Here is a 23,595-nt window from a genome sequence, read left to right on the forward strand (position 1 = left end):
CGTGAAGCTTTTAGGGTGCTTAAGCACATTATTGCTTTGGACCAGACTTGGTAGGTTAACATAGGCAATTATAAATTTTTTTAGTAAAGTAATGATTGGGCGCCCATCACTAAATTCATATTTTCTTTTCTTTTGAAACTTTTATCGGCGAGCAGTTATAATTTTGAAATCTTGGATCGGCCACTGCTTTCTTTGAGTCGAGGATCTGTTGGAAACAGACTCTCTATCCCCACAAGAGTAGTGATAAGGTTTGCGTGCACACTACCTTCCCCAGACTCCACGATGTAGGATTATACTGGGTATGTTGTTGTTGTTAGATCGGCCATTGATAGGATGAATCCTTCTCCTTTACATTGTGTAAGTTAGGTGACGTTGATTTAATAGCATTAGCAATTTCTTTTACTGTGAATTGGATTGTTGAGAACCTTTCCCCACCCCAAATTAAAAAGAGGTTGAAAAGATAGGAGATAGGATCTTCCTTTTTCTCAAAATGTGCTAATATGGTGTTGGTTGTCATTGGGAATTTTTTGGGCAAGAATCTTCAAGGAAAGGGAAGAAACTTATTGTCTCTCTGGAATATACTTTGAAGATAACAAATTAACTAGTCGAGGGAGTCTGCTAATTTGCAGATGCAGAGCAGAACGTTGAAACACACTGAAAAATCACCGAATTGACCAGCTAATTGCATTCTACTTGGTAAAAACTTACCAGCATTGCGTGTTTTCACCAGATCATATTAAATTAACATGATTAAGTAAGAATGTATATTGATTATTCATAATCAGTGCTTTGTTTAAAGGATTTGCAACTCACTATATCGCATTGAATTTCTTCTTCTTGATAATATACATTAAGATACTTGTCTCTATGATTGTTCAAGTTCTACCTCGTACCTTACAACAAAATCCAAACAAAAATAAAACATAAACTGTAGAGTCTCTATGAGTCAAGTTGTGCATACCAAATTCCCTGGATTTTTACATCCTTAGGAACCTTTGCTCCCAAATCAGTATCAGATGGCTGAATACTCTCAAATACACCAATCAACTCACCAGTATCAGGCTTGCTGTTAGTTACACTCAAAGTAATTTTTCCTGTTGAAGATGATGTGTTCTTTACATTTTCCTTCTCAAGTTCCTCTTCATCTCCTCTGCCTCCAGCAGGCAATGCAACCGCGTTATCATAGCCGGTTGATCCACCTCGTCCCTTTGGGTCAAGGAACGACGAACCTCTGTATGATGGCACGAGGAATTCACCACTAAAGCTTTCCGGTTTGCCACTTGCTGCAAGTTGTTTGATTGTAAAAAGGAAGGGGACGCGCTCGCCACCAGGAAGTTGAACTGTGACCGCAGCATAATCAATTCCATCTTTTTCCTCGAACTTAACATTGCCATCGGAAGATACTTCTAATGGCCCTTCGATTTCATCAAGAGTGTAGGTTAATCGCGTCATTAGTTTGGTTTTCTGGAATGCTGGTGGTGAATTCTTGTTTACACCTGTTGGTAATTTAAATAGAATATGGACAATTAGAGCAAAATCTAAGACAATAGAGAGAAAAATAAAACTAACTTGATATTTTTATGGAAAATAATAAAGTGAGCATACCTATCTATAATTCTATAGGCAGATTTAACTTATTTACACTTACCCTATTGTGTAATTTAACGTAATATAGCAGGCGCATTACCTGTGTATAGAAGTTGAATTCTTTGTAGGATTTCATTCAAGCGGAAATTCAAAAAAATCCTCAACTATTAGCTCAATTTATTTGACTGACAAATTGTGAAAAAGTAGAACTATATACTCTTAACAAACGAAAGTAATAGGTTAAACATGGAAGTATAATTATTCACTAATACCTTCTGCTTTTACAGTGAATGAAGTTGGCTCTAAGCAGAATTTCTTGGCATTATATTTGCCAGGCTTGAATGCAAAGGTTTCAAAACCTCCTTCAATTGTTGGGCATTGGTTAGCAGTTCCAGTTCCCTTTACTTCCATGTATGTCTTGCTCTGAATTTCTTCAAAGGTCAGTCTTTTTGGAACTCCTTCAGCATTTGCTCCCTACACAGTTTAAGTGTTACAAACTTTAGGAATTTGTCGCCAGAAAATATAATTGCAAAAACAGAATAACAGAGACTTTTGATAGGGTTAATCACTACTGTCCTAAGAAAGTCTGCTCCTGCCCCGACTATTTTTGCTGTTGACGGTATGCCAGAGTTTCTTCAGGATTACAAAGTCAAAAATCGAAATTCAGCGTCAACAATACTTGAATTTCCACAAGAAAACATTATCAGTTTTCCAGAATATTAAGAAAAAATGAATGCTTATGCAAATCCGATTGTGGTTACATTTTAGAGGGTTCACCTAAGGGTGTCACGTGGGCCGGGGCCGGTCCTAAGTGGGCTTCGTGGTCCCGGTCCTAAGTGGGCCGGTCTTAAGTCGGCCGGTCCTAAGTGGTTCCGGGCATCGTGGGCTTCTTGTTGGAACCGACTCGGGACCACGAACTAATGGTCCCGGATTAAGTGGGCCGGTTCCGGCCTAAGTGGGCCCAACAAATACTTTTTATTTTTTTTAAAAATTATAGAAGTTAGAGAAAAAAAATGGTAATAAAAATATCTAAGTCAATTCCTTGTAAATTATATTATAGATTTGTGAATAAAATATTTAATTCAAATTTAAAGACAAAAATATTGTAAAGAGATATTCAAAGCAATATATATATATATATATATATCTTAAGATATATAGCTTATATATATACTATACTATATATACATCTTAAGATATATACATCTAAACAGGATCCGGTTATGGCCAGTTGGATCTAGCTTATTTAGTACCCTTAATTTTAAAGGCTGGCGATAGTCCGCACGGCGAGTAAGGATATAAGAACCGAAATATACAAGAATTTTTATAGAGCTTTATGACTGCATGGAAGAACCGAAATATACCCTTAATGTTTATGTCTATCATTATTATAATAAATCACTTTATCAAAGGTTTGGATATAATCTTCAACAGATATTATTAAATGACTATTGGGGGATTTTTTTTATAAGATTGGGGGATTTTCACAATGAAAGAAAGGCAGATAAGCCTTAACAAAACTCGTATGAATTTTACATATTTGGATTATATCCAAGCCTTTGATAAAGTGCTTTATTATAATAATGATAGACATAAACATTAAGGGTATATTTCGGTTCTTCCATGTAGTCATAAAGCTCTATAAAAATTCTTGTATATTTCGGTTCTTATATCCTTACTGGCCGTGCGGACTACCGCCAACCTTTAAAATTAAGGGTACTAAATAAGCTAGATCCAACTGGCCATAACCGGATCCTGTTTATATATATATATATATATATATATATATATATATATATATATATATATATATATAAAGCTATATATACTATACTATATATACATCTTAGGATGTTATAATTATAAAATGTTTGGGGTTAAAACAAAGTTGGGGGGTTAAATGACTATTTTGTAAATAGCCAACGGCTATTTTGGCAGAGGAAATGACTAGATTTTAAATGCCATAACGGCTATAATGTGGCAGATTTTTTATTAAAAACAAATTAGCCGTTGGGCCCGGATAGGCCCGTTTAGGACCGCTTGAAGCGGCCCACTTCCTAGCCGGTCCCGGTCCCAACCGGTCTCGTGGGCCTCGCCTATGGGACCGGCCCACTACCCAGCCCACCTCCCCACGGTCCCGGTTCTATCCGGTTAGGACCGTTTAAGCCCACCGCTCATTTGAACTTGCGGTCCTGGGCTGGTCCCGGTCCTAACTAGCCCATATGCCACCCTTAGTTCCACCATGCAACGCTGAGGGGTAACTTGCGTTGCATGATTAAAATCAATCTCATATCTGATCAAATGTCAGAAAAAATGTATGTAGGATTTTGAGACTATTTATTACTCCTGCAAAAAGAGGAATATTGATTGACTGGTGTTGAATCACCTGATCAACATAGCTAAAAGTTTAAACAGTTAAAATAACGCGATTATATTTCATGGCCAAAACATGCTGCTGAGTTGAACCTAGAACCTCTTATCCGACTCAAACACCGTATTGATTTGTGTGACCATCTCGTTTAAAATTTTCAATTGATAGAGAAAGCTCACTTTTAATTACAATACTTAATTATGTTATGTCTCAACAATTCCCGACCTAGAATACGAAGCAGGGTATGTAGTAAGAAAAAAGAAAGGCTGAATTTCGAGTAAAAACAAGCAACTTACCGTAAGCCTTAGACAACAAGGGCAGAAGTGGCAAAAGCAAATCCAGCAACTTTGGCAGCATCACTACACTTCTGAGCCAAGTCCTTAAAATCAACCTGCAAAGAACAAGTAAGCCTTACCGTAGCAGGTTCAACACCAAATGCTTTGCTCACACTTTGAGAAGATCTAAACTGCAGATTGTTTCTAGATGGAATGACACCAATTAAAGTAGCAGCTGCTTGTAGAGAAGCTGCCATTTTTTAATCACAGTTTTCTGGTCCCCAAGCCTCTGTGTTTCTGCTTGTTAGATAACAATATAGTAAGAGTAGTAGGAAGTTGTTTGTATGGAAAGTTTGGAGAAATTATTTTAGATAAGAGATAGGATAAGGTCTTTTTATATTGGTTGGAAGCTTGTTACGTGGCAAGTTGGTTTTGAGAATAAAGATACTCACTTCTGCAAAGTTTGACAGGAAATAGATGGACCAACAACGACATATTTCACTTGAAGTTCCAAGCTAACAAATAGTAGTAACATATAGTAATGTTTAAGTACTGTACATTTTGCTTACTCATTTCGAAGGACAGAGTGATGTCAGTGGATATCTTCAGAGAAATACAGTAGTCTTTTAGCCTAAAAGACAATACAGGGGAGAAAAGATAAACATTTGGCCCATGCAGGTCTCGAACCTGCGACCTTCGCGTTATTAGCACGACGCTCTAACCAACTGAGCTAATGGGCCACTTATGTTGTTGTCCTATACGATTTCTTCTTATTCATTTCCTTCAGGATACCAAATTTTGACGTATTTCCAGATCCACGCTGTCAGAAATCTACAAGAAAATCCAATATTATCATTGAGGAAATATCGTTTTGATAAAGATTCAAGGTATTAAAAGAGATATACCGGGCAACGAGAAGAGCAAATACGGGAAAAGCTAATGTTTCTAGCAATAAAAATGTTTGAATTGATTTTTAAGTTGGTCAAATTAGCTTTTAAGTTTTTTTAAATTTTTTCACACTGTTTGACAAAGTTAAAAACTGGTTAAAACAAGTCAAAATTATTCTTTTTGGCATAAAAATTATTTCTACTGAAAAATTATTTTTTAAGAACTAATCCAAACGGACTCTTAATACAACCGAAGTGGAAAAATTAATATAAAAAATGGGAATCGCAAATTTAGGCAGCAAAGCCAGGTAGATAGTACTAGCACCAAGATTTTACCGAAAGAAACACTATCCCAAAATTCTGAGATAAAATTAAATAACCTGTCGAAAACTACATTAACATTTACTTACTCTGTTGATTTTTACTTGGCACGTTTTTACTTTTCACGCCCCTTAAGAAATAATAAATGAAGTGCATAATTTATCATGATATCCATATTAATTGATGCATATTTTATTGGATTTGAGAAAATGATTTGAAATGAGTAATAAATACTGTAGGTATAACTGGAAAAAAAAATGTCTTCTCTTGATATGCGTAAAATAACAAGTAAAAATAAAAATTTATTTTTAATATATATGCAAAGTAAAAGTGAACGAAGAGAGTAGTTAAGAAAACTCTGTTTTACTCATCTTTCAGGCTGGCTTTACATTTGATCATTAAGAAGTCTATAAACCAATCACGAGAAAGGACCAAAAAAACAAATAGGCTGAATTATCCCACGAGTGCATGGTAGTACCAACTAAGCATAGCGGCTCAAAAGATTTGGTGATCTAAAACCAAACTTCGGCCTTACATTATTTTAAAAAAAATCTTCATATATAATTTTATTCGAAATCTATTTTTTCTAGTTCTTTTAGATGCAAATTTATTAATTATTTTCTTATAATCGATTTTTTTCAATAATTCTTTTTAATTGATAATAAAGCCAATATATTTGATCTTTTTTGAGACATTGTTGATCTTAAATAAAATTTTATCAATTTTAATTCTGAAAAACTTCTTCCAACTGTTTTTGACTTAGTTTTTTTGATCCATTGCTAAAAATTCATTTAAAGCTCCTCTTTGAGATTGTATTAAGGATCACAATTCTTCAAATTGTTTTGGCGTTTTGAGTAATCTAATTCACATTTTCCAGTTTACATACTTAATTACAATGAATAAAAAGGCTATATATACCTAGCAAGTAAAATGTCAAAAAGATTAAGTTAACAAAAAATAGATTACATTAATTTGTTTCAGGCTCTACTTTCAAATATTTCTTTTCATTGTGGGTATAGGATGCAGTTGCGGATCTACGTGAAGCTTTTAGGGTGCTTAAGCACATTATTGCTTTGGACCAGACTTGGTAGGTTAACATAGGCAATTATAAATTTTTTTAGTAAAGTAATGATTGGGCGCCCATCACTAAATTCATATTTTCTTTTCTTTTGAAACTTTTATCGGCGAGCAGCTATAATTTTGAAATTTTAGATCGGCCACTGCTTTCTTTGAGTCGAGGATATGTTGAAAACAGACTGCTTTCTACAAGAAAATCCAATATTATCATTGAGGAAATGTCGTTTTGATAAAGATTCAAGGTATTAAAAAGAGATATACAGGGCAACGAGAAGAGCAAATACGGGAAAAGCTAATGTTTCTAGCAAATAGAATGTTTGAATTGACTTTTAAGTTGAACAAATTAGCTTTAAATTTTTTTAAAATTTTTTTACTGTTTGACAAATTTAAAAACTAGTTAAGACAAGTCAAAATTATTTTTTTTTAGCTTAAAAATTATTTCTGCCGAAAGCATTATTTTCTAAAAACCAATCTAAACGGGCTCTTAATACAACCGAAGTGCCAAAAATTAATATAAAAAATGGGAATCGCAAATTTAGGCAGGAAAGCCAAGTAGATAGTACTAGTACCAAGATTTTACCGAAAGAAACACTATCCCAAAATTCTGAGACAAAATTAAATAACCTGTCGAAAACTACATTAACATTTACTCATTCTGTTCATTTTTACTTGGTACGTTTTGACTTTTCACGCCCCTTAAAAATAATAAATGAAGTGCATAATTTACCATGATACCCATATTAATTGATGCATATTTTATTGGATTTGAGAAAATGATTTGAAATGAGTAATAAATACTGTGGGTATAATAGGAAAAAAAAATGTCTTCTCTTGATATGCGTAAAATAACAAGTAAAAATAAAAATTTATTTTCAATATACATGCAAAGTAAAAGTGAACGAAGAGAGTAGTTAAGAGAACTCTGTTTTACTCATCTTTCAGGCTGGCTTTACATTTGATCATTAAGAAGTCTATAAACCAATCACGAGAAAGGACCAAAAAAACAAATAGGCTGAATTATCCCACGAGTGCATGGTAGTACCAACTAAGCATAGCGGCTCAAAAGATTTGGTGATCTAAAACCAAACTTCGGCCTTACATTATTTTAAAAAAAATCTTCATATATAATTTTATTCGAAATCTATTTTTTCTAGCTCTTTTATATGCAAATTCATTAATTATTTTCTTATAATCAATTTTTTTCAATAATTCTTTTTAATTAATAATAAAGCCAATATGTTTGATCTTTTTTGAGACATTGTTGATCTTAAATAAAAATTTATCAATTTTAATTCTAAAAAACTTCTTCCAACTGTTTTTGACTTAGTTTTTTTGATCCATTGCTAAAAATTCATTTAAAGCTCCTCTTTGAGATTGTATTAAGGATCACAATTCTTCTAATTTTTTTGGCGTCTTGAGTAATCTAATTCACATTTTCTAGTTTACATACTTAATTACAATGAATAAAAAGGCTATATATACCTAGCAAGTAAAATGTCAAAAAGATTAAGATATAAAGAGAATATAAAGTAGCAATAGAACATGATTGTAGATGTTGATAATCACTGCTTCAAATCTTGTTGCATTGCTTAAGTCCGAGATTGAACGAAGAAGATAGGCAATACACTTTTTTCAATGCATTTCAATCCTTGATTTCTTACAGAATAATAGATTTGTAAAAGAATGGGAAAAAAGAGAGAAAAAGAATAGTTCTTGTGTGAGCGAAAAAGTAAAGGGAAGCATAATTTAGGATAGATAAACCCCATGAATGTTATATGTAAATGACCCAAAGAAAAGACAACATTCACACTTAAGGCAATGATCTTGATTACCTATTTTCCTTGATTTTATTACCTATTTTCTTCAGTCAAGTCACATTAGTTATAAACCCAGAAATTCTTTCCTTATTTTGATCAAAATTTTGTACTTTTTATCTTAATTAAATAATTTTTAATAATAAAAGTAACTATACAGCTAATCAAACTATTAGGATATGGGCCTCTAAGTTGTGGGGGGCTTAAAGCACTTGCCTTATTGGCTTGTGCATTGAGCCGGCACTGCAACCAAGTCATTTTTTGGAAGAACGCACAAAATTTCATATTGAATGCTGATAAAAAAAAAGTTACATATAAGGTGTAAAAAATACTCTTAATAGTGCGAAAACTTTTAATTAGAAAAGAATAAAAACAATGCAATTTGGTCGAAAGAAAATAGTATCACAAACATGTTAACAATATCTTCAAAAGATTCACTGCTTTCAGTCCAAGGTTAGTTTTGTTACTTATTAGGTACATTGGGTCGGTTGTACTCATACTACACTCTACACTTCGTGTGCAGATCCAAGTACATCTGGACGCGGTGATTGCTAGATCGATGCCAATTCTTGCTTGGAGACTTCAAGGTAGCTGCTATGACATTCGCAGACCTTAACTCTCTTCCCTCTTATATTTTTTCGTACCGTTCTATTATTCAGACAGTTGTACCAGAGTTGTGGTTTATGTTGATACTTATTTTTGCTCATGTACTCATTCACACCAAATTTTAGGGTGGTTGTAGTAGTATTTCAGATGTTTTTATCAGATATTTATGAGATTTTCCATTGTTGAGTTATTAAAACTTGTTTTATTCCAAATGCTTAGCTGTTATGTGATTGTCGGCTTGCCTAGCAAGTGTGTTAGGCGCCATCACAACCGTTTGGGATTTTGGGTCGTTACAAGTTAGTATCAGAGCACTAGGTTACTTAGGTCTCTCGAGCCATGAGTAGGTTTAGTAGAGACTTACGGATCGGTATGGAGACGTCTGCACTTATCTTCCTACCAAACCATTAGGAAGCTTCACTTTCTTGTATTCTTCTCGTGCGAAGAATACAATTAGAACCCTATAGTCATGGTATATAGATGAGTATTATCGAAGGCGTGCATTATTGTATCATAGAGGCATGCTGTCTAATAGTTAAGCAAGGCGTTTGATTCCTATAAACATACGGTCTAAATCGTTCAGTAGTAGATATGGAAACAAGTGTAGCAATTACTTAAGCTAACATGCATCGAACATTGTACAAGTATTAGACAAATTAAGCGAAATGTGTGATTTTCTACAAGCATAATTTCTATCAGTGTACAGAAATAAAGCACACTAAACAAAATAGCAAATAAAGCACGTAGACCCTATAGGCATGTCTTCTACTCTTTTATGCAATAATAGAGTATAGCCATTCTCCCTTTCCACTAATTTCCCCATCATTCGTTATTACAGATTATTACAGGCCCAATATAGGATAGAAACAATCACAGACTTAATAAGGCGACTACAAGCCCAAATACAACAAATACAGGATACCCAAGGCTGCTTCTTGGCCTGCAACTAAGCCTGGAACCTTAGGTGATGAACATGCCTACACTCCAGATGGCTATTAATATGCTTCAATTTTGAGTACCAAACTGGCCCAACATCTAGGCCCAAACCATAACACAGCTGCCTTGCTTACCCATGGAATACCAAATAGCCATAACAACACAAGTGATCGTCTAGGTACTAAGCAAGCCAAACAATCTTTAAGACTTAAGAATTTTATCCCTTAACACTATAGCTAAGAGAGAACAAGGATTTCAGAGACACACAAGTAAATTTACACAAAATCCATTACATGCACATACAACATAGATAGAAACAAGTTCTCAATGAGAAGTTCAAAGTAGGCATGATTCCAAACTAATCTCAGTAGGACTTTAGACATAGGAGTCTTAACATGGAAGCCCATAAGCATTCATGGCAAATGAGAAGAAGCTGACTTTCAGATGAATAAAGCAAACAGGCATCATATGAAGAGGGCTGGGACTTATTCTAGTCGACATAGGGAGAATAGGCTAGACATATATTGGATTCACCCTAGGAGTCTTAAGCAGTCAGTGAGCACACAACATCAAAGTAAAGAAACAAGTGTGAATTGTAACAATATTGGCATATAGAATTCATGTAATCACAAGTTGATTTCAAGGAAGTAGCAGGTTGTACATGAAAGACTTAGCAAAAACACATTCAAATAAGTTCTGGGCATGCATTAGTTCCCTAGGAGATTCTAAGTCATGGATTCATGATAAGCAACAGACCTTAAGTAACTAGTGATACTTAAACATGGAGGTGAGCAATCAATCAGGTTGGACACTTGTAATAGGCATGTACTAAGGCTAATAATGTCAAGAGAGAGCATATTAGGCTAAGCATTTAGACAGTGTTGTCACATGATTCGCAGAAAAACACCAGGTTATGCATAAAGGATTCAACAGGAAGAAAGCAATTCTGAGCAATGACATAGTTTCCTGGGAGTTTTAGTACTAGAAATCAAAACAAGGTGCGACAAACATCAATCAGGTTTAATTACAAACCAAACAAACATCACGAATCAACTTAGCTAACCATGCAAAAATCAAGACTTGAACAGAGTTGAAATTATTGACACTGCATGATGGCATTAAGACAAGCAGGCTTGTACACGCAGCGGCATAACATAGAAATTACATTAACTCAAGGAAATCCAAGTAACACTAGTGCACATAACATAAACATAATCATAAGGAAGTACAAATGCGTGAGGATAAAGTACTAACCAGTTGTGAACAAAGTAAACAAAAAATGAGAAACTCAAAATCTCAGGAATAGCTGTGATTTCTGGAGAACAGTGAAACCCCAAATCCCAGTGCTTCAGAGTTCACAAGTGCCTCGAAGTGGGCTCCGAGCAGTGCTTGCACTGGAGGAGGCTAATGAATAGATTCCGGTGGCCTTGGTTTTTAGCCGGCCAAAATCAAAGTCTCAGAATAATATAGAATATGTGAGAGTGGGAGAATGGTGGTAGTAATTTTAGCTAAGTAATAGTTGTTAAGCTTTAGAGGGGAACGAAAAGGGTGGTTTATATAGTAGTAGAGATTGAACGAACAAACATGGAAATCAATCAATTAAGAATAAATAAGGAAATAAAATATCACATATAATCAATAAGAGAGCCGGTAAAGGGAGAAATCGAATTAAACCCTAATTAGGGTTCAATGTTTGAAAATTAGTCTGCTGGTGTGAGAAATCAACCTCTTCCATGTGTATGGACGAGATATTGTCCAAATCATGGATATTGAAGTTGAACGGGTCCGATTATGAGAGATGGTACTTGCCAAGTTTAGACAAGTACTAGGTAACACCATTATCGCGTAGATATTGATGCGGTAACACAAATAAGAAAGGTGAATCACAAGGAGATTCCATTGTCTAGCCGGAATGAGAGAATGATTTGATATGAGGCAGCTAGGGTTTCTTAGGGAGGAAGAAGGATTGGGAGTGTCTGGGGGTGACGTCTCAGGAAAAATGGGCATTAGGGTTTGGGGTGGGTTAATTAAAGATGGAAGATGGTTTGTGGGCCATTGATTTCTACGATCAACAGTTGAGATAGAAGGAGAGAATGTGGTGCGCCATTTAAATGGGTATGACCGGGTTCATTAAGAGGGTTGCCTGGTTTGGGCTTGGGGCCATTGGGCTAGGTTTTTGGGGTCAAGGCTAGTGTATTGGGTCCGAAATTAACTCAAATATTGGGCCATGGTTTAAATACACGAAAATTAGTAAAAATAATTTTAAAAAAGTAATTAATAAATAATAAAATATTATTTTTGCAGTAAAATGCCTGAAAATAATAGCGTAACATTATAAAAAGATAACAATGCTTATTTAGCATTAATAATGTAATAAATATAATTATGTATAGAATATAGGCTATTATTGCAAATAATTATGTAAATAACTCAAAAATACAAATATAATTTAATGAAATGAAGCAAAGTGTTATAAAACATACATGTGGGTGTAAATAATAAATTTGGATAATTAAGTCATCACAAAATAATTTGAAAGGATAATTAATAAATATTTGGATAATTTAAATGCAAGAAAAATCAATTTTAAAGCTTTAAAAAATTATAGAAAATACTTAAATAACCCGTGTAAATTGGGTAATAGTGAAAAGTGATATTTTGAAAGTATATGCAATACTTTATATTATGAGGGCAAAATTGAGTATCAACAACTGCCCCTCTTTACCCGTGAATGATGAAAGAGTTGTCGGGTAAAGAAAATAATGACTAATTTTGTCTGAAATGAGCGAGGATGATGTGTGTTTGAAAATATGGGTGTCGAACCCTGGTTCTTGAGTTGCCTACATATCCCTGGTGTTAAGGGAATCAGGTCGTGTGTAGTTCTGGATCAAATGGCGAACGAAACCGATTGAGTTGCTATAAGAATGGTCATATGTTTCGAAAAAGGATCTTGGGTAGGGTAGTATCATTAGTAACGGGTGATTTCAGTTGAAGTTATGAATGCAAATTTGAATGTTACGAGTATTTGAGATAAATGTTTGGGCGGTTACGGGACAAAGAGTAAACAATTGCTGATTGTCGGCAACGTTTGAGATAATCAAAGGATGTGAACGTTGTGAACGGGAACCGGAGCGAGGATTGCTTCCGTTTGTAGAAAGGTTACCTCCCGAGTTACCTGCAAAACTTAAAATACGATGCACGTGAATATATAAAGGGTTAATGCAAAAATTTAAACATGATGCAAATTCCCTTCGGACCATGGGAGTTGTCTTTGGACGATGAGGATGACGTCCTGGGCCATGAAGTGTATGATAAGAGATTCGCAGGCCATGAAATGGTGTCCTTGGGCCATGAGGATGATGCCTCTGGACTATGATGCCTTTGAATAATGATATGTAGTTTCGAGAGTTCCTCCGACCATGGCATGATATCTTCGAGCTATGAGGGTGATGCCTTTAGACTATGATGCCTAAAGACAATGTGGTGATGTTTCAAACCATGAAATGCAAAGATGCGGAGCTATCGATTGTTTGATAGCCGGAACAACTGATGCTTAGTTATATGCGATAATGAGATAAGGCAACACTTAGCCTTGTATGTGATGAGGCAATGCCCAGTTGACATACGAACTGAGGTGCGGTACCCGAGCAAAGCAAATGGTAGCTTCTCATGCCATTGCTTGTAGTTGTCCACCATCTTCCTCAATATCTTCTTGATGTTCTTATTGGCGGCTTCTACGACTCCATTCATCTGTGGCCTATATGTGTAGAATTTCGATGCTTGATCTTGAATGTTTCGCACATAGCTTTCATCAGATCACTGTTGAGATTGGCAGCATTGTCAGTAATGATTGACTGAGGTACTCCAAAACGACAAACAATATAATCCCGGACAAAATACGCTACGACCTTCTTAGTCACAGCCTTATAGGAAGCAACTTTAATCCATTTTGTGAAGTAGTCTATAGCCACCAAAATTAACCTGTGTCCGTTTAAAGTAGCGGGTTCAATTGGTCCGATGACATCCATTCCCCAAGCAAAGAAAGGCCAGGGTGAATTCGTTTCATTGAGTTTTTTTAGGTGGCACTCGTATCATATCAGCATGCATCTAGCATTGGTGACACTTTTGAACATATTTGATGCAGTCTGTCTCCATGGTCATCCAGAAATACCCTGCTCTTAATATCTTCTTGGCCAAAACAAAATCGTTCATGTGAGATCCGCAAGTTCCCGCATGTATTTCTTCGAGCAATCTAGATGCCTCCTTGGCATTGACATATCGCAACAATCCTAAATCAGGAGTCATTCTATATAGAATTCCTCCACTCTGAAAGAAATGGTTGGCCAATCTTCGAAGCGTGCGCTTCTGAGTGTGTGTAGAATTCTATGGGTATTCTCCTTTCTCCAAGTATTCCTTGATACCATGGAACCATGGATTTTTGTTAAACTCTTCTTCAACATGAGCATAATAAGCTGGTTGCTTACGAATCTCTATTGGGATAGGATCGATGAAATTCTTGTCTGGATGTTGTATCATGGAAGACATGGCTAATGCATCTGCGAACCCATTCTGAATCCTTGGAATATGTTTGAATTCTATCTTTGTGAACCTCTTGATCCACTCTTGTACATAATGCAAGTATGGAAATATTTTAGTGTTCTTGGTAGCCCATTCTCCTAGTACCTAATGTACCAATATATCCGAATCTCCGATTACTAGCAACTCCTGAATATTCATGTCGATGGCCAATCTGAGTCCCAAGATGTAGGACTCATATTCCGCCATATTGTTGGTGCATATAAACCTGAGCTTTGCGGATACCAGATAATGTTGATCGGTTTCTGATACCAAGACAACCCCAATGTCCACTCCCTTGAAGTTTGCTGCTCTGTCGAAAAATATCCTCCAACTGTCATATGTTTCTGAAATATCTTCACCTACAAACGACACTTCCTCATCGGGAAAATACATCTTCAATGGTTTGTATTCTCCGTCTACAGGGTTCTCTGCTAAGTGATTGGCCAATGCTTGCCCCTTGGCTACCTTCTGAGTCATATAAATGATGTCGAACTCACTTAGCAATATCTGTCACTTTGCTAATATACCTGTAGGCATGGGTTTCTGAAAGATGTATTTTAGTGGATCCATCCTTGATATGAGATATGTAGTGTACACACAGAAATAATGTCTTAACTCCTGGGATATCCATGTCAAAGCACAATATGTGCACTCTAACAAAGAGTAACATGCCTCGTAAGGTGTGAACTTGTTACTCGTATAATGTATTGCCTTATCTTTCCTCTCGGTTTCATCATGACAGAATGTAACCAAAGGCTCTATCCAACACGGACAAATACAACAGTAAAGGTCTTCCTGGCTCTGGCGGGACCAATACGGGTGGCTTACACAAGTACTCCTTGATTTTGTCAAAAGCTTTGTGACATTCTTTGGTCCAGCTTGTCGCATCATCTTTCCTCAGCATCTTAAAGATCGGCATATCACCGTCGATTGTGCTATAAAATGGCTGATATAATTAAGATGTCCCAAAAAAATTCATCACATCCTTCTTGTTCTTTGGTGGTGGAAATTCCTGTATAGCTTTGATTTTTGATGGGTCTAGCTCAATACCACGGCGACTGACAATGAATCTTAGAAACTTCCCAGTAGGGGCTCCGAAAGCACACTTTGCAGGGTTTAACATCAAATTGTATTTTCAAAGTCAGTCGAAAAACTTCCCCGTGTGTTATGTGATCTGAACTTCTCTTAGATTTCTTGATAACATCATCCATGTACACCTCTATCTCTTTGTGTATCATATCATGGAAAAGAGTCATCATGGCCCTCATGTAGGTGGCCCCATCATTCTTCAAACAAAATAGCATTATTTTGTAGCAATATATCCCCATGGCATGATAAAGGCTGTCTTTGCAGCGTCCTCTTCATCCATCCAAATCTGGTGGTATCCTGTAAAGCAATCCATAAAGGATTGGAGTTCATGCTTGGAGCAATTGTCAATTAGTATGTGTATGTTAGGTAACGGGAAATCATCCTTAGGACTCGCTCTGTTCAAATCTCGATAGTCAACACACACTCTAACTTTCCTATTGTTCTTCGGAACCAGCACAATGTTAGCTAAGAAGGTCGGGTATTCGACCACTCGAAGGACCTGGGCTTTGATTTGCTTGGTAACCTCTTCCCTTATCTTCAGACTCATATCTTGCTTGAATTTTCTGAGCTTCTACTTTACCAGCGGACACATGGGGTTGGTAGGTAGCTTGTGAGCTACTATGGATGTGCTTAACCCAGTCAAGTCATCGTAGGACCATGCAAAAATATTCTCATATTCCTTTAGTAACCTTATATACTCTTCCTTCTCTGATGTTGATAGATGAATGCTTATGTGAGTTTCTTTGACTGTTTCAGAATCTCCTAAGTTAACTACCTCAGTTTCTTCCAAGTTGGACTTTGGTTTGTTCTCAAAATTCTCTACCTCTTTGACAATTTCCTTAGGCATTATATCATCTTCCAAATCTTCCGAATCACTTTCCTTATATTGTGCTGTCTTATTACATATCACAGTCGTAGGTTCATCATAATATGTCATAATTACGTTGAAAATAATATAGAAAGATAATAATAAATACACGAAAAGCATTAATGCATTAATAAAACTTAAAATTGTCAACAAGTACAACTCGATGGCTCGAGTAATTATTTCAAAACAAAGTACTGATAGTCTTAAATGCCCAAAAACATTTTGAAAATAAAGAATGCTAATTCTGCCAAGGCTACCCAGGTACTCGGTGAGCCCCGGACGATGCAGCGGTCTAGTTCTTGAGAACAACTCCTTCTCCCACTGTATGAATAGTAAGGCCTTCCTCCTCCTCCTCCTCTAAAATTGCACTACAGTCCATATCTTCCTTGTCTAGAAACAACTTCCTCATGTCTGGAGGAATGTTTGGTGCAGTGGTGGTATGGGTTGTTCCAGCGGATAGTAATTGGTACGCCATGGTGGTGTCCAATCCTAGTATTCTTCCATAGTATATTCATATCCAAGACCAAAGGGCGTGCCATGATATTGTGGTCGTATGGGTTCTGTGATCCCCTGAAGCGTTCGGCCAAGACTTTTGCCGGGTTCATATCCTAACCACATTAATATGATTTCTATCTTATTGCTCCACCATCAATCCTTCTCAATTGTGTTTACTCACTCAATGCGGTGGTATGTTTCTCCTCCCAATTTCCTCCTCTTTTTGATGACTGGCACAATGTGGTTGGTGTAAATAAAGTTACTTCCATCTCCATGAATGATTACCTCCTGATGATTCCACTCGAACTTCACAACCTGGTGCACGGTAGAAGCGACCGCCCCAGCTACATGTATCCATGGTAGTCCTAACAATAGGTTGTAGGTGGCGGATATGTCTAGCACTTAGAATTTGACATCAAACCAGGTTGGGCCCATCTCTAGATCAAGGTTAATTTCTCCGATAGTGGCTCTCTGAGATCCATCGAACTCTTTCACATTTATGCTTCCCATCCGTATCTCATGCAGGCCTTTACCTAATCTTTTTAGAGTGGTCAGTGAGCATATGTTCAGGCTCAAACCTCCATCTATCAGGACCATGGCAATGAACTTATCTTCAAATTGCACATTGATATTCAACGCTTTGTTGTGACTCAACCCTTCTGGCGGTAACTCATCTTCGTGGAAAGTAATTTTGTGACTCTCCAGTATCTGTCCAACCATGTTAGCCATCTCCCCACTAGTGACCCCGGCGGGTACATAAGCTTCACTTAACACTTTTATCAAGGCATGCTTGTCCTCGTCTAAATTTTGCAATAGCGACAAGATGGATATTTGAGCGGGAGTCTTGTTTAGGTGATCAACAATATAGTACTCCCTCGCTTGTACCTTCCTCCAAAGATCGTCAGTGCCTGTCTTGATGACATGTGGCTTAGATGCAGTTTCTGTGCTTGTTCCTCCAAGATTCTCAGGTGTGTAAACTCTGACAGTTCTAGTCATACCTTGAGCAATACCTATCTCTTCCATCTTGGCTTTTCCCTTTATTCTTGCCTCCGCAACATAATCCCGTGGGATACATCAAACTTATAAGACGGTGTGGGAGCTACCATCACAGTAAAAGACGTAGCTACCTCGACCTCAAATGGTGCTTGGGTTTGCACCACAATCGGCGATAGGGTGAAAGGAGATGTTTTAGGAGTATCCCCCTCTCGAATAAGTCCGATGGATTCCTCCTGATTCCATTCCTCATCATTTTCTATTACATTCACTCCCTCGCCCCTATGATCCGGGAGAGGATTATTACGGATATTTGGCGCGGCTTCATTTTCTTGTATAACCTTGGCATCGATTACTGTCTAAATCTTATCCTTCAACATGCGACATTCTTCGATTATATAACCCTTCATGCCCGAATGGTAGGCACAAGTTTTGTTGGGGTTAACCCACTAGGAAGGGTTCTCAACAACAATAAGAATAGGGGTGACATAACCAACGACCTTTAGTCTCTCATACAGTTGGGCTATGGGTTCAGCGATTGGGGTGTATTGTCTGGGAGTTCTGCGGTCAAAGTTTGATCGTGGCTTTGGGTAATTTTGGCGGGCGGGTGGAGGTGAATGGTAATATACGGGTTGGGTGTTATAGGTATGGTAGGTGGTGGTAGAGTTTTGGTAATTTGGAGGTGAGGGTTGATATGTAGGTGGAGGTGTTTGGTATGTAAGGGGAGACTTAGGTCCCTGGGCTACCATCACGACACCCATTTCTTTCTTCTTCGAGATGCCTCCTGATTGCAAGGCTTTGTTTGTGGCTTGCAGCGCCTCAAAATTGGTCACCATCCCACTCTTAATTCCTTCTTCTATCCTTTCTCCTAACTTGATGATATCTGAGAACTTGTGATTCTCGATAACCATCAATCTTTCGTAATACTACAGATCCTGAGCTCTGCCAAAGAACTTGTTCATTTGTTCTTCTTCAAGTGGTGGCCTCTGGTCTCCAACGAGTAGCATACTCGTGGAAGGTTTCTATTAGCTTTTTCTTGAGGTTCTGGATATAGAAAATGTCTGGCGTGTTCTCTGTATTGAATCTGAATCAGTCTATGAAATCTGATTCCATGCTCACCCAATTCACTCGCTTCTTCAGATTCTGACTGATATACCAAGATAATGCGTCTTCGGTAAGACTGCACATGAACAGTTTCATGCGGATTTGTTCATTCTTACCCACTCCTACAAGCTTGTAGCATTCAGTTGTCAGATGCACCTTTGGATCACTGGTTCCATCAAACATCTCAAACTTGAGGGGTTTGTAACCCTCCAGCAATTCTACATCTTGCTGGATACACAAACCTTCGTAGTTTAAACCTTCAACACCCTTCCCACCTTCAATACTTTGGACTCTCCCTGTTAGTTTCTTGATATCTTCTCATGTTTCGAATGAGCAAGTCCTTCTCTATCGGCTCAGGTATGTATGGGGTTTGTTGTGGGGTATGGGTTAAGGTTTCCATGTATATCAGGTTACCTTTCCTGGAACTTGGGTATATGGGTGATCATTGATTTATGTTTGAGGGGGATCAAGGGTAAGTTGTGGTGAGTTTTAAGGAGTGTGATAAGCGGTGGTTTGTGGATATTGGGTCGGGTAAGGATGGTGTTGTTGAGGGGTTTGCATTGGTGCTGGGTTAGGGTTTTGGGGAGGTGCGGGATTGTGATACTGGTGCACTCCAGGAGGATTCAAAGCTATGGGTGGTGGATTTTGGGTTTGTGTGTTTTGCGGTGGTGTTTGGTTCTGAGTGATTGTGTTTTGCTGGTTGATGTCAGGAACATTTAGAGTAAGGGAGAGGTTTACCAAATTTCGGACCTATTCAAGCTCACCCTGCAGCTCCCGTATTTTTTGCTCCAAACGTAAGACCAAGTCATTCTGTTCCGGCGTACTTCTTCCATTCGAGGTTTCAACATTCTCTATTATGGTAGCACTGTCTCTTCGGTTACTACTTAGATCATCCATCTTCCTTTTGCCTTTGTTTTTCGGATCGCTAGGTGGAGGACCTCTGGATTTGGTGTGGTAAGTTGATGATGCCAGAACGCACGAACTAACCTTTGAGAATGAGAGTAATCAAAAGAAATAAAAACAAAAGGTAACCAAGTAAGTAAGACGAAGTAAAAGAGTTTTTGGAATATTTAATCATGTATCACATAAGGTCATGCAGTAAATCGCATCCTAATTTGGGGACCTCATTGTGCCTGAGGTAGACCTAAGCGACACATAGACTTGAATAAAATGTATGCCAATGTTTTCCTCATTCCATTAGTGCGAAAATAAGCCAAATCAATCTTTCGCTAAATCGATAATAATTATAAAGTCACTAATGGCATTAAGCCTTATTACAACGAAATCTTATCTAATCTAGAAAGTAGTAAAGAACATTATCTCTTAGTTTACTTGGTCCCTGAAGGACCTTCTCCGTGCTTGGCTCTCTTGACCCCATCAATCATGTTCCCAGATCACGCATGTCCAGTAGCAATTAAGCTTTTGCCAGCTTCCCTCCTTCATCATCGTCCATGCCCTGACAATCCCAAAGCCATTTTCTCATCTTCCCCTCTAGTTCCATCAATCCTTGCTCTAGATGTTCTAACCTCTCTGTCGGCTTATTGGCAATCTCCTTCCATTCTTTTATCGCCTCCATATTCACTTTATGTTGTTCCAAATGCTTAGCTTCCGATTCCTACACCCTTTTACGTAGCCTTTTATACTCCACCCGTGCCTTAGCCATTTCATCTATGATCCTATGTTTCAGATTAACTCCCAGTTTGACGCCCCAAGCTATGTCATCCTCCAACCATGAGAGGTAGTAGTACATATGACCGGCGTAATACCTGTCTAGTTCAATAGTCTCTCCTTTCACGTTGATCTTTTGTTTCCATATGTGTTGCGCTTCGAATTTGAACGGGATGACATCCCCTTTGAAATCTGCCTTATACTGAACCATGTTGGAAACCCGAGATATGACTTGTTTCCTTCCAACTTGCCTCATTACCTTTATAGGAGCATAAGGATGAATGCCTCACAACCCGATCAATACTGAGTGAGTAGTTCCTTTGGATCTGATAATGAACTCACTACTAGGAAACCATTCAAACTTCCAATGCACTTGCTCGTTTGTCAGATTGCTGAAGAAACGCACCCATCCTACAACATTTCCAGGCTTTGCAAACATGTCTAGAATGAATGTCATCTTCTTTTGATGATGACTGGTTATGTAGTCATTCAGTGGCCTCCGCAGAAGCTCCCGGCGATACTCACCCCTCTGAAAGTCTTCCAACAGCCAAACTTGTAGCAATAGATTACAACCCTCAAAATGTCCGGACCCATGCTTGCACCGATCCAGAGCACGGTACATCTCAGCTAAGATCATCGGGATGATAGTGTACTTTTGCCCCTCAATACCCTCAATCAAGGTCCTGGCGACCATGGCTAAGTGTTGCCCTAAATTACGCATGGAAGTATACACGGTCAATCAAGTAATAAAGTATGAGTATAGTATCGTTCCCACGAGAACGTGTGATCAATTATCAACTAAATCAAACAATTTCTAATTTATCGAGTCAAGAACGATTTCAAGGTGATTTTTGTTTGATTAATTCTACTAATGATAATTGCAAGTAAAAGAAAAACTAATGAACTAGAACACTTAGCACCAAAGATTAATTCAATGAGAGATAATATTCCAGGGTCATGGTTATGTAACAATCCTATTGAATTCTTCAATTAACTTGACTTATTAATTTATCTGGGTTATTAACTTGCAAGGACCATAATACTTGTAGAAATTTTACAACATCTACTCTCCTAATCAATTTATTCTAAACCCTATATTCCTATGAGATTAGAGATAAAAAGATCGCATTAATAATCTCTTGCAAAATTGGCTAAGCACGGCAGATAGGTATATTTCTATCCGTATGGGCAAATCAATTCCCCAATGACTAGGTTCAAGATCATGCTCTATTCGATCCTATTGCAATCAAGAATTACCTCTTTCAAGTTCAACTCAAGATTCATATATAGTATTTCACTGTTAGCTAGGCAAAAAAATAATTAGGCTTAGGATATGAATAAACAACTCAACATGATAAATTAAATCATCAAATCAATCTCCGATTATCAACATTCATGTAAAACCACAACCCTAGAATAAATAAGTTTATCCACGCATAGTCATGGTAGCAATCTCAATTAATTCCCAAGAATACATAAAAATCAATAATAGAAGGGAAAAATAAGAACTCAAGATGAATTCCATGGTTTCCGAACTCTGTTATGGCTTTTCTTTTATTCCAAGTGTGTTCTTGCCTCCTCAAAGTCTTCTCTCCCTTCAAAAAGTGGCTAACTCTAATATTTATATGGTTTAGGGTTTAGTTGGGCCGAATTTGGCTTCTCCTATTTCAGATTGGGAAAGCTGATTTTTTCTACTCCGGTCCCGATCCGACAAAGTGAACCTCGCTTCATTGTCCGGGACTTTTTGGGTTTCTTCTGCTCTGGTCCCAGTCTGGCGAAGTGAACCTTGCTTCTCTGATCAGGACTTTTCTCTTCGGCTCTTTTTTCACTAATTTTTCTTCCATTTGATCCTTTTCCGCGCAAGTTTGTTCCTACACATAAGAAACGTGTAATGATCATATTTTCACTTCAAAAGCGGTGTGAACTCCTGCAACTCACACAAGAAATAGTACATGCACTCACTCAAAATATGCACTTTTCACCCTTTATCACCACCCCACACTTAAACTCTTGCTCGTCCTTAAGAAACTTAAAATTAAGCGCATAGGCAAGAAACATATTTTAAAACGTACTCGAGCATCACACCAATAACAATGATTTATATCAACACTTAAAATCTAATATAATAACTATTGACATCTTTCTTCAACATTAGAGTCATGCCAAGACTATTTAAAATATTTGTGTGACAACATCCTAACCTCAAAAGATGACTCCAATACATTCCCTACTATAACTCACTTATTGTGCCAATTCAAAATGCCTGGACTTTACCAATCCTTTGTAACTCATGTGCCCTCACCACAAATCAAAGATTAGAAATTATCCCACACACTCAAACATGCATTCAAGTATATTATAAGGACTTACAAATCAAAAGAACTCGCTCACTCTCTCAAAGAATTTCATGTGCATCCCGAGGTCGTACCATAGGCTTGCCCGTAGTATATGTCTCTAGTTATCTAAGCTTGCGAACTCTAGGATCAAATAGGTCTTTTCAGGTTGTAATGTAGGCTAAGGGATGGGTAGGATATACTTATGTATAGTGACTAAAGCTCTTAAGCACTTTAATACACTACACTTAACTTTCAAATACACGCTCTTCATGACCAATCCAAGCAATATCATGAAACCATGTACAATTCGGCCTTTCTCTTTAAGCACAACTATGCATTCTCTAGCTAGATAAGAGGAATATGTGTATTTTCTATTAATTTTTTTTCTTTCTTTTTGTTTTATTTTGTATTGTGTATGGCCTTATTTATTTTTCAACACTCTCCCCATTTAGGTTTCCCAGCTAATGATCTTTCAAAACATACGTGCATCTTTTGGCCTTTCTATGGTTCCACTCAAAATCTACCTCAACTCTCACCTTACTCTTCTAGCGACTTAAGTGCTTTTGGAGGTAAAGGTTCAACAAAATCTAACT

General features: G+C 37.2%; 1 protein-coding gene and 1 non-coding gene across 2 annotated transcripts; both read right to left on the reverse strand.

Annotated features, from left to right (window-relative positions):
* Positions 1 to 788: 788 nt before the first annotated feature.
* Positions 789 to 4,599, reverse strand: LOC107787712 (oxygen-evolving enhancer protein 1, chloroplastic-like). The gene is made up of 3 exons (XM_075229726.1): positions 4,269 to 4,599; positions 1,860 to 2,061; positions 789 to 1,496 (listed from the first exon to the last, which is right to left on the reverse strand). The coding sequence occupies exons 1-3, from the start codon at positions 4,488 to 4,490 to the stop codon at positions 940 to 942; spliced, it is 981 nt and encodes a 326-aa protein (XP_075085827.1). The 5' UTR covers positions 4,491 to 4,599; the 3' UTR covers positions 789 to 939.
* A 300-nt stretch (positions 4,600 to 4,899) lies between these two features.
* On the reverse strand, positions 4,900 to 4,973 carry TRNAI-AAU (transfer RNA isoleucine (anticodon AAU)). The gene has a single exon. It is a non-coding gene; the product is annotated as a tRNA-Ile (tRNA).
* Positions 4,974 to 23,595: the final 18,622 nt, after the last annotated feature.

This window comes from Nicotiana tabacum, chromosome 14, assembly GCF_000715075.1.
Source record: "Nicotiana tabacum cultivar K326 chromosome 14, ASM71507v2, whole genome shotgun sequence".
NCBI lineage: Eukaryota > Viridiplantae > Streptophyta > Magnoliopsida > Solanales > Solanaceae > Nicotiana > Nicotiana tabacum.

Coding starts and splice junctions, on each gene's coding strand:
- LOC107787712 (XM_075229726.1), bottom strand. CDS start 4,490: ATGGCAGCTTCTCTACAAGCAGCTGCTACTTTAATTGGTGTCATTCCA. Junction 2,062..4,268: donor TTGCCACTTCTGCCCTTGTT/GTCTAAGGCTTA, acceptor TAAACTGTGTAG/GGAGCAAATGCTGAAGGAGT. Junction 1,497..1,859: donor ATTCACTGTAAAAGCAGAAG/GTATTAGTGAAT, acceptor AATTACCAACAG/GTGTAAACAAGAATTCACCA.